General features: G+C 36.2%; 1 protein-coding gene across 1 annotated transcript in view; it reads right to left on the bottom strand.

Annotated features, from left to right (window-relative positions):
- The window catches only part of KLF8 (KLF transcription factor 8), a 240494-nt gene that overhangs the window by 33360 nt on the left and 187946 nt on the right, over positions 1 to 19188 (bottom strand). Inside the window, 1 exon segment of the mRNA XM_039851375.1 lies at positions 16117 to 16190. Coding sequence (XP_039707309.1) covers positions 16117 to 16190 — 74 coding nt within the window.

Raw genomic sequence — 19188 nt, 5'->3', positions numbered from 1 at the left:
TTTAGTCATTTTTTTCTTCAAATAGTCTTTCAATCCCTTTCTCTCTCTCTCTTCCTTCTGTGACCACTATAATGTAAATGTTTTCATGCTTGATGTTTTCTTACGGGTCCCTTAAACCATCTGAACTTTTTAAAAATTGTTTTCTTTTTGCTGTTCCAATTGTGCGTCATCCAGATCGCTGATTCAATTCTCTGCTTCATCTAACCTGCTATTGATTCCCTGTATTGTATTCTTCATTTCAGTTATATATTTTTTTTAAGTTCTGAAAGGTTCTTTTTAATTTCTTCCATCTCTTTGTTTAAGTTCTCACTGAGTTCATTTATTCTTCTCCCAGGTTCACTGAGCATCTTATAACCAGTGTTTTGGACTCTTTATCTGTTGCATTGTTTGTCAACATTTCATTTATTTCTTCTTCTGGAGTTTTGTCTTGGTCTTTCATTTGGGACATGTTTCTTTTCTCTTCATTTTGGCTGACATTCTGTGTTTGTTTGTTTGTTTATATTAGGTAGATCTGCTACATCTCCCAGTCTTGAAAGAGTGGCTTTATGTAGAAGGTGTCCTGTGGGGCCCAGTGGCATAGTCCTCCCTGGTCAAAGCCAGGTGCTGCTGGGGTATTCTCTCTGTGGGTCGTGTGTACCCTTCTGTTGTAGCTGGACCTCAATTGCTGCTGGCATGTCAGTGGGTTACATTGACCCTCATGCTGACTGGCTGTAAGGGTTGGCCATGACTATAGTGGATGAGCTGTTGTATGGTGGTTGATCCCACAGAGTGGGAGTTGCTTTAGCAGGTATCTGGTATTAGCCAAGGCTTCCTTTCATGGTTGTGGAGCAGGATGGGTGGTGCTTGGTACAGTCTGAGGCCAGATATTGTGTGTGTTGGGTCTGTATCCTCTCGGGAGGGGCTCTGATGCAGGCTAAGATCAGCTACCACTTGTGCTGGGCTGGGGGCCATGTGGTAGGGTTTACAATGTGATCTGTAGCCAGTTGCAACTTGTGCTGGGCATTGAGGCAGTTGAGAGAGGCTACATTGTGAACTGTGGCCAGCTGCCACTTGTGCCTGGCTTGTGTCCACTTAGTTGGAGCTGTGTTACATGCCAAGACTGGGCACTGCTTATGCCAGGCTTGGGGCTACCTGATGGGAGTTACAGTGCAACTGGAGGCCAGTTGCCACTTGTTATGGGCTTGAGGCTGTTTGAAAGGAGCTACAATGAATGTCAAGGCTGGTTACTGCCTATGTAAGGTTTGTGCATTTTTAAGAGTGTTTGTAACATGTGACAAGGCTGTCTCCCATTAGTGTCGTGTTTGTGGACCTTTGAGAGATTCTGCTCCACGAGCCAAGGGTGGCCACCACTTATGTAGGGTTATCAGGCTCTTGAGAGAATCTGCAGCACAAGCCTAGGGAAGCTACCACTCATATAAGGTTTGTGGACTTTAGAGAAAATCCACAGCATGAGCCGAGCCAGGGTCCTTGTGTAGAGGAGCCACTGGAAGAGGCTTCAGCTTGATGAGCTAATTGGACGGGATGGAGTCTCAGGGAATAAACAGGGCAGGGCAAGTGATGTTAGCAAGGGTAATGGAGAGCATACATTTTGCACCCACCTGTGGTGGGCCAGCTAGATGAGTGGAAAGAGAGCTCAACAAAGGAACAATGGCACTTGCCGGGACTTACGTCCCTTGAGAGAGCTGTCCCAATTCCTGATGCTACAGTACTTGCCTTGAAGTTAGTCCCTTTAGGTTTTCCACATATATCCCTGGTGCTTTTCAAGCTACTGACCATATGCTGGAGCTTAGAGTGAGTTTGTGAGCAAGTAAGTTTGAATGTGGGCCCTTTAAGAGCAAGACTTCAGTCTCTCGCAACTCTTTTCCTCTTTCAGATGCAATCCTCACTGGTTTTCATAGCCAGATATTATGTGGACTCCTCTTCTCAGCATTGGAATCCTGAGCTTGGGAGCCCAGTGTGTGGCTGAGATCTCTCACTCCTCAGGGGGACCTCTGGGCCTATATCTACCTCCAGTTTCTTAACTGTCACACATGCTCAGTCTGCATCTCTACCTTTCCTACTCACCTGGATGTGGCTTCTCCTTTATATCTTTCCTTATAGGAATTCTTTTCAGCTAGTCCTCAGGTGGTTCTCAGTGATATCCTAAAATTTAATTGTAATTTTAATGTGATTATGGGTGGAGGTGATCTCAGAGTTTACCTACTCCACCATTATGGTTCTGCTTTAATAACTTCTTGAAAGCATATCATCATATATTTCCTTCTGTGAAAAATACTTTCATGTGTATTGGTTGTAAGCGAATCTAGCCTGTATCAAAGATTTTCTGGCTTTCGAATTCTGAATTCTGCAAGCAAGCTTCCTCAACAAAACAACTACATTTGAAAACAGCTCTTAATGTTGACCTTACTGTTTCTTGCTTTATGGCCTGAAGACATAATAAGACAAGCATCCCATAGCTACACATTGTGAATAATTTTTGTGTACACTGAGAATTCTCATTTTAATGTGGTCAAAATAATTTTTTTTTACAATTCAATGAGTTGTTTTTCAATTATAGTTGGCTTTCAATAATAGTTTCAGTTGTACAGCATAGTGATTAAAGCTCAAGTAATCACCCCACTAACTCTATTTCCCTTATTCCTCCTTACATATTTATTATAACATTGTTGACTATTTTCTTTATGCTACATTTTGTCTCCACAACTATTTTTGTTAATTATCCATTTATATTTCTTAATCCCTTTGTCCTTTTTCATCATTCTCCCCAACCTCCCTCCCATCTAGTAGCCCTCAAAATATTCTCTGTATCTATGAGTTTGTTTCCATTTTTGTTGTTATTGTTGCTTATTTTGTTCTTTAGATTGACATGTATGTGAAATCATATGGTATTGGTCTTTTTCCATCTGAATTACTTCATGCAGCACAATATCCTCTAGGATCATCAAGGCAATATCTTTTTCCATTCTCTTTCTTTTAGTCTGTGTGCACCTTTTAATCTGAAGGGAGTCTCTTGTAGGCAGCATATGTAGGAGTCTTGTCTCCTTATCCATTCAGCCACCCTATCTTTTGGTTGGAGCACTTAATTCTTTTCCATTTGAGGTACTTGTTTATAGCAATGCAGTTATTACCATTTTTTATTCATGATTTTGCTATACTTTTTATGTATGTATGTATGTATGTATGTATGTATGTATGTATGTATGTATGTATTTTATTATGGTAACATTGGTTAACGAAATTCAGTAAGTGGCAGCTGTACACTTTAACAGTAAGGCATATATAGGTTTACACTGTGTGTTCATCTTCCATAGTTAGATTTCTTTATTTCACCACATAATTGACCCTCTTTATCCTGTCTACCACCCACCTTGATTACCTTGAGGTTCATCCATGTTGTCACAAATGGCAGTATTTCATCTCTTCTTAAGGTTGAGTAATATTCCATTGTATATATGTACCACAGCTTCTTTAGCCAATCATCTATTATAGGATACTTCAGTTGCTTCCATGTCCTGGCTACTGTGAATAATGCTGCTATGAACATTGGTGTGCAAATATCTTTTCGGATATGAGTTTTCTAGTCTTTGGGGTAAATACCCAGTAGAGAGATTGCTGGATCGTATGGTAGATCAATTCTTAGTTTTCTGAGGAACCTCCATACTGTTTTCCATAGTGGCTGTACCAATTTTCAGTCCCACCAGCAGTGTATGAAGCTTCCTTTTTCTCTGCATCCTAACCAACAGTTGTTATTACTTGTCCTGTTGATTATAGCTATTCTAACAGGTGTGAGATGGTATCTCATTGTGGTTTTGATTTGCATTTCCCTAATAGCTAGCAATGTTGAGCATCTTTTCAAATATTTGTCGGCCATTTGTATGTTCTCTAGGGAGAAGTGTCTGTTCAGGCCCTCTGCCCATTTTCTGATTGGATCATTTGTTTTTTTGTTGTTATTAAGTCTTATGAGTTCTTTGTATATTTTTGATATTAGGCCCTTATCGGAGGGATTGCTTGCAAATATAATTTCCTATTTGAATGGTTTTCTCTTTACCTTGTTGATGGTTTCTTTTGCTGAACAGAAGCTTTTTAGTTTGATGTTGTCCCATTCATTTATTTTTCCTTTGACTTCCCTTGCCTTTGGAGTCAAATTCATAAAATCCTCTTTAAGTCCAAGGCCATTGAGTTCAGTTCCTATGTTTTCTTCTATGCATTTTATTGTTTCAGGTCTTATATTCAGGTCCTTAATCCATTTTGAGTTAATTTTGGTGTGTGGTGATAGACAACAGTCTAGTTTCATTCTTTTGCAGATGGCTTTCCAGATTTCTCAGCACCATTTATTAAAGAGGTTTTCCTTTCTCCACTCTGTGTTTTTGTCATTTTTGTCAAAAATTATTTGCCCGTATAAATATGGGCTTACTTCTGGACTGTTGATTCTGTTCCACTGGTCCGTGTGTCTGTTTTTCTGCCAATACCACGCTATTTTGATTACTGTCACTTTTTAGTAGAATTTGAAGTCAGGCAGAGTGATGCCTCCAGCCTCAATCTTTTAAAAATAATTTTAATAAGAATTCTGATATACAGTCTGATTTCTTTCATATTCGAGAATAACTATCACTGTGGCTTAAGAAAACACTATCCGCCTTACCTTTTCCTTGCACATAACATACTTTGCTTGAAGGTTATGAGGAAGACATAATGTAAGGAGTGAGTGAGTTTTCAGCCCTAGAGTTTTGATGATTTTAAAAGAATCCTCACCAAGATAACTCATCCTGGCTTCCTATTCCACCTTTTATTGAATATAATTATCACAGCTTTGGAAGCTCATCTGAGAATTGGTTTTAAGCTGTGACATCAGATTTTTCATGTTAAATAACCTTTATTCATCATCTTGGTGATATATCAATAAGTAAATTTGATTAGAATTCTGGACATTTGAGGAGAAGGACTGTGGAAATTAAAACTTCTCTCCAAACCACACCTAGGTTTCTGTATTTTTTCATACCCAGCATTTTTCATGGACTCAAAAATCGTAGAACGCTGCACCCTAAAAATTTTAAATAGCAAATTAAACATGAATAAAAGTACCTAGAACTATCACTTCTAGAAAGAAACCTGGAGAAAATGTGGTAAATTTTACAAATATTTAAGGTCTTGAGCATTTAACAAAGATAGGCAGAAAGGCCCTGGGAGATTAAGGTCAAGGGGAATCAACTGTTTAAAATAGTTCTGATTTAGAGCTTGCAAGCAGAAAGGCAAGACTCAAAAGAAAATGAAATAACAAAGTACTCCTACAGCACACTAGGTTAAAAGAAGATGAAGGAGTATTGTCATGGTAATAAGATAAAGGGCAGGTTTTTCTCTTTCCCAAAAAGAAAGAGAAAAGCTGCTTTTTTACACAGGTCTCTTCTAGCTTTGCTCTAAATTTAAACTAATCATTTTCATTCCTGAGTGCACATGTGTGTACATACACACATATATGAACACATTCATTGTTTAAGATAAAATTTAGTTTAACCCTCTGAAACTCTAATCCTTCTCCAATAACACATCAGGTGTTTGGGTATTAGAAAAAGGAGAGGTGAATGGAGTTGGATATTATTAGAAAGCTAGACCTAATCTAAACCTAGAAAGACTTAAAATCTTACATCTAAACCATCTCAATAGCATCAGAAAATAGAGTACTATAAAACAAAATAATTCATCAATTTGTATAAACTAATGAACTAGGCAAGCCTAAGAGACTGAGAGAAAGTATTAAGCATGGTAGCAGCCATATCTAGGCAGAATGAAGTCAGAAATGTACACATGTATGTATATATGTATGTATGTATGCATGCATGTAAATGTGTACATATATTCATTCAATAGATATCTGATTAGTATGTAACCTGAATATATAGAAACAGTATTACCTAGCATGAAACTATGGAAAATATGAAAAATAATAAGACGAAACACTTTGTCTTCTTCAAGGCATCTAAGATTGTTTTTGGGTGGTGCATGGATAATTCATTTTATTTAAATTGTTATATATATTTGTTATATACCAAAAAAAATACATATGTAATATATTGTAGTAGGCTGAATGGGGTTTCCCAAAAAGATATGTCCACATCCTAATCTTCAGAATCCATAAATGTTACCTTATTTGCAAATTTAATTAAGCTAAGGTTTATGAGGTGATTATCCTAGATTATTTGAGTAGGCCCTAAATTCAATGAAAAGTGTCCTTAAAAAAGGAACAACACAGAGACAAAGAGAAGAAAGTCATGTAAAGACCAGGCAGATATTGAAGTGTTGATGCCATAATTCAAAGAACACCCACATTTACCAGAAAGTGGAAGAGGCAAGTAACAGATTCTCCCCTAGAGCCTCAGGAGGGATTGTGGCACTGACAACCCTTCGACTTTAGACTTCTGGCCTCTAGAACTGTGAGAGAATATTCTGTTGTTTTAAGCCACCCAACCTGTGGTAATTTGTTACAATAACTCTAAGAAAATAATGCTCCACATCAAACCAAGAATTCTCCAGATTGCTTGGGAGAAAACTAATATAGGTATTTATTTTTAGCTGAGCTAATTTTTAAATAGTAAGTAAATAATATCGGTGATAAGGAGTGACATCAAAAGCATGGTGGCGTGAGGGATCTCCCCTGATCTTTCTTGAAATTGCAACAAGATTGAACACCTACAATCCAACAAATAACACCCAACCTGCACACAAGCATGTCTGAGAGATCTGCACATCAGAGCATCTGAAGGTGGGCCAATCATGCAAGTTAGAGAAGTGTAAAGAGAGAAAGAAACAAAGATAAGCACTGTGGAACGCAGCCCAGAGCTCCCTGCAAGTTGAGGGAAAGGAGGAAATTAAGCAAGGATTTTGGCTCTCTGAAGCCCCAGAGTCCTGTTTGAGTGATCAACATATTACACACAGCAGAGCCCAGTGATCAGGGCAGAGACCAAGCTAAGAGGGACAACAGCTGTGTCTTAGCAACCTCCATTGCCAGGAAAAAAGCTGAGTCATGGAGACTGGCCACCTCCCTCCACCATCCTAGAGTGAGCCCTCTACCTCCTACTGTACCCTCCCATAAGTAGCACCTAGTCCCAGGAGAATTTGTGCAACCAGAAATGAGACATACACTGCAGCCATTCCCAGTGATGGGCAGAGATATAGAGGGTCAGCATTATTGGAAAGAAAACAGCCACATACCACTGTCTTCACCCAATCCACCCCACCACCACCCAGTCAAGCTGGCTCTGAAGGAAGCAGCCCAACATTGCATCTGACTGTTGGGACAGTACAGGGACTTCAGGGCCTTTTCAGAGGCTTGGACCCCCCAATACCCTTCACATTATCCCATGAGGTTGGAACCCTGGGACTGATGCAACCTGGTCACAGAAGAGACTCACACCTCCCCAGAGAATAAAGGGCATTCTTTTTTTTAAATTTTATTTTCTTAGTTTCAAGTACACAGTACATTTGTTAAACATTTATATAGTTTATAAAACGATCCCCCTAATTGCTCCTTCTCTCCTCTGGTTTTCCACTGAGCCAATATATTAATGCCAACTGCATTCTCTATGCCATGCTCCCCATCCCCATGACCATCTATCAGCTACTAATTCGTACTCCTTTAACCCTTCACCCCATTTTTTCCCCAACCCCTTCCCCTCTGTCTGCCACCAAATTGTCCTCTATATTTGTGAGTCAGTTTTTGATTAGTTTGTGCTTTTTGATCCTTAGATTCTGCATACAAGTGAAATTGTTGGTGGGATTGCAAATTGGTACAGTCGCTATGGAAAACACTCTGGAAGTTTCTCAAAAAATTTAAAATGGATATATCTTTTGACCCAGCAATTGTACTTCTGGGTATTTATCCAAAAAAAAAACCCAAAACAATAATTTGTAAAGATCTATGCACCCCGATATTCATGGCAGCACAATTTACAATAGCCAAGATATGGAAGCAACCTAAATGCCCATCGACGGACTACTGGATAAAGAAGTTATGGTTCATATATACAATGCAATATTACTCAGCCATTAAAAAAATGAAGTCCTACCATTTGCTATGACATGAATGGACCTAGAGGTTATTATGCTGAGTGAAATAAGATAACGGGCATTCTTAACTTCAAAGCAGAGATCCAGCAGGCTTGGGCAGTTCTGGAGGATTGGGCGCCACCTACTGGAAATCAAAAAGAAAAACCTCTTCTTATCAACCTGCTAAAGAGAGTTCACTACATAATAAATTTTCTTTCTTTCTTTTTTTTTTTTAAAAAAAAGCAGAGTACATTCCCATTAATACTTAGGTGAAGAAATAGTCCATCAAACACCATGAGCAATCAAACTGACAAGGTAGCTAAGAAAAAAAAACCTGTGCAGAAATTAGCTTAATGATATAGAAATATATGATATAAATGAGAGAGAATTTAAGTTGCACTTCAGAAAAACCTCAACGAGATGCAAGAAAATTCTGATCGACAGTTCAAAGAACTATGAAACAAAATCAACAAATAACAGGGATAATTTACCAAGGAGATTGAAACTCTAAAAAAAAAAATAAAAATAAAAAACCACAACAAATATAACTCTTTGGATGAAAAACTCATTAAAAGAGATGACTAATGGACTGGCAAGCTTAGGAAATAGAGCTGACCAGATAGAGGAAAGAATTAGTGATATCAAAGACAGAAATCTGGAAATGATGCAGATGGAAGAAGAGAGAGACTTTGGAGTGACAAAAGAAAGAAAGAACTCTACAAGAAATATCTGACGTCACCAGAAAGAGCAATATAAGAATAAATGGGCATAAGAGGAGGAGAAGGGAGGTATAAGGGAACAGAGAGCATATTCAAATAGTCAACAAGAAGTTCTCAAAGCTATGGAAACAACTGGATACTTGAATCTAAGAAGCAAACAAAATGCCTAATTATCTTAACACAAAAAGGCCTTCTTCTAGACATATTATATCAAAATTGTCAAAAATAAATAACAAAGAAAGAATTCTCAAAGCATCCAGGAAAAAGCAGACAATACCTTATAAAGGAAAACCCATTAGATCATCATTGGACTTTTCAGCACAAACCTTACAAGTTGGAGAGAGTGGAACCAAATATTCAAACTATTGAAATAAAGGAAGTACCAGCCAAAAATAATATATCCACCAAAGTTCTCCTTTAGATATGAAGAATAAAGACATTTTCAGACATACGAAAGCTTAGGGAAAGACCTGCATTACAGGAAATACTGAAGAGGGTCATTCTACCTGAAACCAAACAATAAAAAAATATATAATTATGAGTAAAATGACTAAAAGGCAGACATAAACAGAAAAGTATAATCCTTATTAAGAACAAGGTTTTATATATATACCTTTCCTTTACATAAACTTAATGGTAACCACACACACAAAAATCTAGAACTGAGACACATAACATAAAACAAGAGAAAACAGAGATAAAAATCATAGAACACTACTAACTGAAAATAACAGAAGAAAAAGGACAAAGAAAAAATAAAGACACCAAACTACCAGAAAACAAAATATAACATCGCTGTAGGAAACCCTTGTATTTCAATAATCACTCTAAATGTAAACGTACTGAACACACCAATAAAAAGCCATAGAGTAGCAAATTGGATCAAAAACCAAAACCCAAACATACGTTGCCTTCAAGAGTCACATCTCAGCTGCAAGGACAAATACAGACTCAAACCAAAAGAGTGGAAAATAATACTCTAACCAAATGGAATCCAGAGAAAAGTGGGTGTAGCTTATATCTGATGAAATAGACTTAAAGATATAAAAGGTTCAAGAAGAGAAAATGATGGGCACTTCAAAATGATAAAGGGACCATAGATCAAGAAGACATAACACTCATCAATATTTATACTCCCATTCATGGAGCACCAAAATATATAAAGCAACCACTAACAGAACTAAAGGGAGAAATTGATAAAAACACAATTATAATAGGGGACATAAATATCTCACTGTTACTATGGATAGATCATCCAAACCAAAGATCGATAAGGAAATATCAACCTTAGGTGGCACATTAGACCAGTTGGACATAATTGACATTTACAGAGCCTTTCATCTCCAAACATCAGATTATACACTCTTCTCTAGAGCACATGGAACATTCTCAAGGATAGATCATAATTTGGGACACAAAACTAGCCTCAACAAACTTAAGAGGATTGAAAGCATACCCGGCATATTTTCTGATCATAAAGCTTTGAAATTGGAGTACAACTGCAAAAAGAAAGCAGGAAGAACCACAAATATGTGGAGATTAAACAACATGCTACTGAAGAATGACTGAGTCAGAAAAGAAATCAGAGGAGAGATCAAGAAATACATGGAAACAAATGAGGATGAAAGTACAACGTATCGGAACTTTTGGAACACAGCAAAAGCAGTAATAAGAGGAAAGTTCATATCATTACAGGCCTATCTTAAGAAACAAGAACAAGCCCAAATAAACAACTTAACATTACATCACAAGAATTATGAAAAAAAGAACAAATGAAGTCCAAAGTCAGCAGAATGAAAGAAATAAAAATTAGAGCAGAATTAAATGAAATTGAGAACAAAAAGACAATAGAAAAAATTAATGCAACAAAGAGCTGGTACTTTGAGAAGGTTAATAAAACTGACAGAGTCCTGGCTAGACTCACTAAGGAAAAAAGAGAAAGGACACAAATAAAATCAGAAAAGAAAGAGAAGTTACAACAGATACCACCAAAATACAAAGGATCATACAAGAATACTATGAAAAATTATAAACTACCAAATTGAATAACCTAGAAACAATGGACAAGTTCTTAGAAATATACAACCTTCCTAGACTGAATCAAGAAGAACTGGAAAATCTAAATAGATCTATCAACAGTATGGAAATCGAAACAATTATCAAAAAGCTCCCCAAAAGTAAAAGTCCAAGACCAGATGCCTTCACTAGGAGATTCTACCAAACATTCAAATAAGATTTAATATCTATTCTTCTCCAATGTTTCTAAAAAACTGAAGAAGAGGTAATACTTCTTAACTTATTTTATGAGGCTGACATTATCCTGATGCCAAAACCTGGTAAAGATAACTCAGAAAAAAAAAAAAAAAAGAAAACTATAGACCAATATCTCTCATGAACACAGATGCAAAAATCCTAAACAAAATACTAGCAAATCGAATACAACAACACATTAAAAAGATTATATATCATGATCAAGTGGGCTTCATCCCAGGGGCTCAGGGATGGTTTAAATATGCAAACTGATTGTGATATACCACATAAACAAAATAAAGGATAAAAATCATGTGATTTTATTTATAAATGCAGAAAAAGCATTTGACAAGATACAGCATCCATTTGTGATTAAAACAGTTAATAAAGTGGGTATAAAATGTATAAAATTTGCCATATATGACAAACCCTCAGCTAACGTCATACTTAATAGTGAAAAACTAAAAACCTTCCCTCTAAGATCAGGAATGAGACAAGGCTGTCTGCTATCACTACTATTATCCAATATAGTATTGGAAGTCCTAACTAGAGCAATCAAGCAAGAAAAAGAAATAAAAGACATCCAAATAGGGAAAGAAGAAGTCAAATTGTCACACTTTGCAGATGACATGATTCTTTATATAGAAAATCCTAAAGACTCTACTAAAGGACTATTAAAAGTAATAAACAAGTATAGTAAAATTTCAGGACACAAAATCAATGTACAAAAATCCATAGCATTTCTATACTCTAACAATGAATTTTCAGAGAAAGAAGAGAAAAAAGAAATAATTCTCTTTGCAATTGCAACAAAAAGATTAAAATATGAAGGAATAAACCTAATAAAGTATGTGAAGGACCTATATACTGAAAACTGTAAGACATTATTGAAAGAAATTGAAGAAGACACAAAGAAATGGAAAGATATTCTGTGTTCAAGGATTAGAAGAATCAACACACTTAAAAAGATCTTATTACCTAAAGCATTATACAGGTTTAATGCAATCCCTCCCAAATCACAACAGCATTCTTTAAAGAAATAGAACAAAAAATCATCAGATGTATGGAAGCACAAAAGATTCCAAATTGCCAAAGCAATACAGAGAAGAAAGAACAAGTCCAGAGGTATCACTCTGTCTGACTTCAAATTATACTACAAAGTGAAAATAATCAAAACAACAGAAACACAGATTCACAGACTAATGGAACAGAACTGAGAGTCCAGAAATAAACTCCCATATACATATGGGCAATAGTTTTTGACAAAGGAGCTAACAACATACAATGGAGAAAGGAAAGCCTCTTCAATAAATGGTGCTGGGAAATCTGGAAAGCCACATGCAAAAGAATGAAACTAGACTGCTTTCTATCACCGTACACCAAAATTAATGCAAAATGAATCAAAAACCTAAATATAAGACCTGAAACAATAAATTGCATAGAGGAAAACATAGGTACTAAACTCATGGACCTTGGATTTAGAGAGGATTTTATGAATTTGACATCAAAGGCAAAGGAAGTCAAAGTAAAAATAAATGAATGAGACTATATGAAACTGAAAAAATTCTACATAGCAAAAGAAACCTTTGACAAGACAGAGGTAACTATCTGAATAGGAGAATATATTTACAAACAACGCCTCTGATAAGGGGCTAATATCCAAATATACAAAGGATTCTTACAACTCAACAATAAAATAAACATACAATCCAGTTAAATAATGAGCGGAGGACCTGAACAGACACTTCTCCCAAGAAGACACAAACAGCCCACAGACATGAACAGATGCTCAACTTCCCTAGCTATTGGGGAAATTCAAATCAAAACCACAATGAGATACCAACTCATACCTGCTAGAATGGCTATCATCAACAGGACAAGTAATAACAAATGTTGGAGAGGATATGGAGAAAAAGGAAACCTCATGCACTGCTGGTGGGACTGCTAATTGGTACAGCCACTATGGAGAAAACAGTATAGAGGTTCCTCAAAAAACTAAGAATAAAATTACCATACAACCCAGCAATCCCCATTCTGGGTATTTACCCCGAAATCTTGAAAACATTTATCTGCAGAGATATATGCACCCTGATGTTCATAGTAGCATTATTCACAGTGGCCAGGACATGGAAGCAACTGAAGTGTCCTATGATAGATGACTGGATAAAGATGTGGAACTTATATACAATGGAATATTACTCAGCCATAAGGAAAGATGAAATACTGCCATCTGCGACAACATGGATGGATCTTGAGATTATCATGGCGAGTGAAATAAGTCATACCAAAAAGTTGAGAACCATATGATTTCTTTCATATGTGGGATATAAAACTGAAAAACAACAAACTAACATGACAGAGACTCATGGACATAGATTAGTTGTTACTAGAGGGAACGGGGCAGGGCGAGGTAGATGGGGTAAAAGGGTCAAATATTTGGTGACAGAAGGAGATTTACCTTTGGGTGGTGAACACACCAATGATGTATTATTGAATTGTACATTTGAACCCTCTTTGATTTTATTAACTAATGTCACCTCGATAATTTTAATAAAAATATTGACTATAAAGATATGGTAAAATTTGTGAAGGTGGTACTTAAATAACTGAATTTTGGGAGACAATAAGAGAACAGTATTAAGCAGAGCCACATGAGTGACTAATACAAATTATTTAGTATTCCAGGAGTTCAAATGCACTAGAGATTATTGAAGGTTGGGGTTATCAGTGAAATTATTATAAAAGAAATGGAATTGGAATTTGGGCTCTATGGAAAATGTGGGATTTGGTAAAGTAGATGGGCTGATTGAAGCTCATTCCAGGCAGAAAGAACAGTGTGGGAAAGGTATCACTAAGAACTTTTCAGAAATGTATGATCTAATTAGATAACATTGCAGAAATATTGTTAATTTTCTTGAGTGTAATAGTGTTGATGTTGCTTATGTAAGAGAATTTCACTATCTGTAGGTGATGCATGCTGAATTATTTATGTTTGCAGTTTCCTGATGAAAATTACTTTCAAAAGGGGGGGGGAGAAAGAGAGAGAGAGAATATGAGAATATATTAAACTTTGTGAGAATATTAAGAATATTAAATTGAGGGAGATATATATAGTAGAACATAAACACTAAAGCTGCGCATATATTTTGTCTATGAAATTGTACTTTTAGGAAATAACTTTCTAGTTATTTAGTAATCACTAGAAACTGGAAACAAATGGTAAGTGACAACCAAGTGCTCATTTGATATATGGTATGGCGATGTAGGAATTCAAAGGGGAAGAAGCATGCATGTATTGAGCTAGAAAACCACCCACCAATCCTACCTCATGACTTAAATAATATAATAAACCGAAACAGGAGGCTTTTGCTAACTAAGATGTTGCCAGCATTGTATTGTTTTTGAACACAAGCTCTGGACCTTTGTGCACTGTAACATAGCCAGTGTTCTCTGGCCATGTACCACAAGCACCTTTGTTTTACTAAAACCAAGGCAAGAAACAAAAAACTGCACAGATCATCTACTATCCAGAATTTATACACACTGAACCAATTTCAATGTGCTTTCAAATTCTGGAATCTTAGTATACTTAAACAACACATGGAAAGACATTTTTGGAACTGTAGTTAGGTGCCCTGAGATTTAAAAATAATGTAACAATGCATGCTTCACAATATTTCACTGAGTATTTTTTATTACAAGTCCAATAGATTTTTATCTAACACATGTACTCAGCTTCTTCTTAGTCACACTTAGTCACTGTGACTAAGGACCAGTAACCAGATGTTTTGCAATAATTAGTAAGTTTTGATGTGCTAATTGTCCCTAAAGGGCAACAGCTACAAAAAGGTTAAACAAGATCTTAAATTGGGTTTAATATCATTAAAACTGTGCAAACGCATCTCATACATATGCATATGTAACTTAAACAAATTCAATTGTATACTAAAATCAAAACATTTAATAATTAAAAATATTTTTTTATAAAATATTACTCCTAAATGTAAACCAGACACCTTATCTGGTGACTTAAGTAAAGAAATATATCGATACTGGATATACAAAACTGTATACTCAATGTTATAGGCAATTTAATAGATTTTCAAGTGTAATTATGACTTTATTTGGGTTTCACTTATGCAATGACTTTAGAACTCAACCCTGAGCAAAATGGGACTTCCACATCTAACACAGAGTGCTTGGTTGTAAAAAACATAATCTGTTTTGAATCCTTCTGGGAGTGTGCAAGTTCACAAATTTCTTATTTATAAAATTGGAAGATTGAGAATACCTATCTGTGATGGTTAATTTTATATATCAACTTGGCTGGGACACAAACATTCTGAATGTTTCGGCGAAGGTGTATTTTTTGTTGAGACTAACATTTAAAACATTGGACTTTGAGTAAAGCATATTACCCTCCATAATGTAGGTTGGCTTTATTCAATCACTTGAAGACCTTAATAGGTAAAGGCTGACCTTCTTCAAGCAAGAAAGAATTCTTCCAGCAGCGTAGACTGCCCTTGGACTCAAACTGCAACTTTTTCTTGGCGCTCCAGCCTGCCAGCCTGTTCTATTAGATTTTGTATTCACCAGGATTCCACAATTATGTGAACCAACTCCTTAAAATCTCTCTTTCTCTTTCCCTCCCTCCTCCTTCTCTTTCTCTACCACCCGTCACTATACATAGATACTGAGATATACACATTCTGTTGGTTTTGTTTCTCTGAAGAACCCTGACTAATACACTATCCAAGAGAGTTATTGTGAAGATTAAATAAGACAACTCATTTAATCTTTAGAGTGCCTGAAATATAAAATATGAAATATGAAAGAGCGCTAGATAAATGGTTGTTGTCGTATACCAGGTGTCTAATCTTGCCCCTATTGCTTTGATCCCAGAGGCTATGTTTTTAGGCCAGATCTATTCCATATCTGAATCTGAAACTCAGTCATTCAGGTACTTCTTGGAAATCTCCCTTTCTTCATCCCTTCTCAGTCTCCAACATGTTGTTAGAAATAACAATGAGCTTCAGCTCTATAATGATCACCAGGCACTCAACACTATTATGGCACAATATTAGTATCTCATTTTCTGATAACCGACCTGTTTCAACACATGCATTGAGCCACCTTCTGAATTAAGTTGGACCTCCAAGTTGCTTATGAATTGATCCATATCTGGAAAAGAGACAAGAGAAAGACAAGTTTAAAATAAGATCTAACTCACTACATGCATATGGTATCCATTTACCCTTGGTTATACCAGTTTGTCTTTCATAAACATTATTTTTCAGGACTTATTAGATATTGAGAAGTCAGTATTTGGACAACATTCTAATTTATATATTCTATTCATCAGATGGCCCTGACTTGTCCCCAATAATAATTAGCTGTCTGTTCCCCTCAAATTCTATATGCATGTGAATCTGTTTTTTCCAATTTTTCTAACCTACCCTACATCCATAGTAATATCAGTATAGCTACATAGTTTTCAAAATGCTCCCCTTCTTGGCATAGTTCTCATTCTAAGGAGTTCCATGCTCCTGTATGGATATTTACTCTAACGAATTTGTTTACACATCAGTGTTAATTCTCTCTAAAGAAGTATTTTATCTCTACCTCTCTTAAACAGGCAGAATTAATATGAGCAGTCTTCTATTTCCTTGTTAGACAGATTTTCCTCCTATAAAAAGAGACTTGGTGGCCTCATTCAGCTGCCCTGCACCATCACAATCAATCCTACCAGAAGCACATACCAGCACCTCTTCAACCAGATTTCCTTTTATCTATCTACACTCTAATCTCACTAGAGAGGAAAACACAGGGCAAGGAAGATGAATCCACAGCTTGCTTATTACTTAACTGGTCAGATTTTAGATCACCTAGGTATCTTCAAGTCAATTACAATTAGTTTTCTCATTTATGACCTGATTGCATTTCAAAAGGTAGTCCATAAATCAGTTTATTGCTTTGGACGTCAAATACATTTACCCATAGAAATATTCATTTTACAGGTCACTTCACGATAGCCATTTAAAATCTAATGCAGTTAAAATACAACAAATGCACAACTAACAAGAATATAAAATTGTAATACAGCCACCCAAAAAGCAAAAGGTAAACCTTAAAAATATATATATTTTGTTTGTTGAAAGTCAGGAATTGAGGAAGCCAGTCCTACTTAAATGGCAATAACACACACAGAATCTTCTGTTGAGATTATGAGAAAACTTCTGGGCCACTATCAAATAGTTTGGAGAATGCTGACACTTTAAAATATCTCCAATTTTATCTCAAAATGCATAGATTTTCTTTTCTTTAATCCAAGTATAAGAGTGGAACTGCTCACACATACATCCATCATTCACCAAATATTTATTGCATGATTACTATGTGTCAGAGGTTATACTAAGCATATTGTTATCAGTTTTAGATCTGGGGCAACCAGACATAGAGAGTCAGCAAATGTAGCAAAGAGCACTGACCTGGGAGTTAGATGCCTAAGAATCACATTCCATAATCTTTGTCAAGGCCTTTTTCTTTCTAAGCCTCAACCTCTCCATTTAGAATTAAAAGATTTCAAACTGTTCCCTGAAAAGGTCTAAGGCTTTTATGAAGCCTCTGGGGTGGGTGGGGTTAATGAAGGAAGTATGGTAAGGAATAAGCACAGAAGCCAGATGCAGAAAACTCTGATTTCCATTAGACTGTAGGCTCTTTGCAGGCAGAGATTTTCGTCTTTGATGTTTTCTTCCAGTGATGTATTTCAAGGGCTTAGAACAGTGCCTAGTACATGGTAGGTGTTCAATACATTTCTGAAGGTTTTTGATGACAGTGACAGAAAAGAAGAATGAGGAAGTGTGTTTTCACAAGTACAAGAATTGGACACGAATGAAAAATAATTTAAAAAAATAGAAAGGTTATGTATATATAAGAGATGTTTGAGGTATAATTAACTATGAAGTATGAGGTGCCAGAAAGGGAAGTTTTTTTCTGGCTTGAAGGAGGAATGAAAAAGGAGATGAGAGACAAAGATGAACAGACCTTGAGATAATCGTACTAAGTGAAATAAGTCAGACAGAAAAAGTTGAGAACCATATGATTTCACTCATATGTGGGATATAAAACTGAAAGCAACAAACAAACAAGACAAACAAAACTCAGATAGATAACAGTTTAGTGGTTACCAGAGGGAAAAGGGGGAAGGAGAGGTAGAGTATGGTAAAGGAGGTCAAATGTATAGTGATAGGAGATTTGACTTTGGAGGGTAAACACACAATGCAATATACAGAAAATGTACCATAGAATTATACACTTGAAATCTATATAATTTTATTAACCAATGTCACCCCAATAAGTTTAATAATAAAAAAAGGAATGTTAGGTCAGATAACTCTCATGCAGTGCAGAGGGGCATCATGAAACCAGGAGAATTTGCCTGATTGCTGTCAGAAAAATCTGTAGGAGTATGGAGAGAATTCTGTTCTTCTCTATTCACATATTCTTCAATTACACCTTATTATTTCTAGCTGGAACAATTTACAAGAGCTATCTCCTATCTGGTTTTCTTCAATTACTATGGATTATGAGACAGCAGGGTGGAGGAAGCAGAGTGACTTTGATAAGCGATTTAACACCTAAGAACCTCAGTTTCTTCATCTACCAAGGGGAAGAGGGATGGTATGAATTTAATAGGGTTAATGTAAAGATTCCATGAATTAGTACAGGTAAATGCACTTAAAACAGTTCTTGGCATATGAAAAGTTCTCAATGTAATTAGTTATTATTATCATCACCACTATAATAATTGTTGATTGACAGAATCTTGAGCTCTGGCCCAGAAGGATATCTCCTAGTCATTAAACAGGTCCTTTATAAACTCAATGTGCTCACAAACCTTCTCCATCTTTTATACTTACAATCACAATTTTTAGCACCGCCATAAGCCCAGTCTTAGTCTAAAAACCCAAGGCTCACCTTTGACTCCTCTCCCTTCATCCCTAGCCAATTTGGTTATCAGCTGCTATAGCTCTACTGCCGAAATATCTCTTAAACCTAGCTGTTCATCACCTCCTAGTTACTTTCCTTTCTAGTCCATACTCCATGTTTCTATTCAAATGTGGTAAAAATGTGTGGGATCTGGAGTGAATGCCTAGGGTCAAATCCTGGCTCTGCAACT

This window comes from Pteropus medius, unplaced genomic scaffold (genome assembly GCF_902729225.1).
Source record: "Pteropus medius unplaced genomic scaffold, Ma_sr-lr_union100, whole genome shotgun sequence".
Classification (NCBI taxonomy): Eukaryota; Metazoa; Chordata; class Mammalia; order Chiroptera; family Pteropodidae; genus Pteropus; species Pteropus medius.
This window is presented reverse-complemented; position numbering and strand designations above follow the sequence as displayed.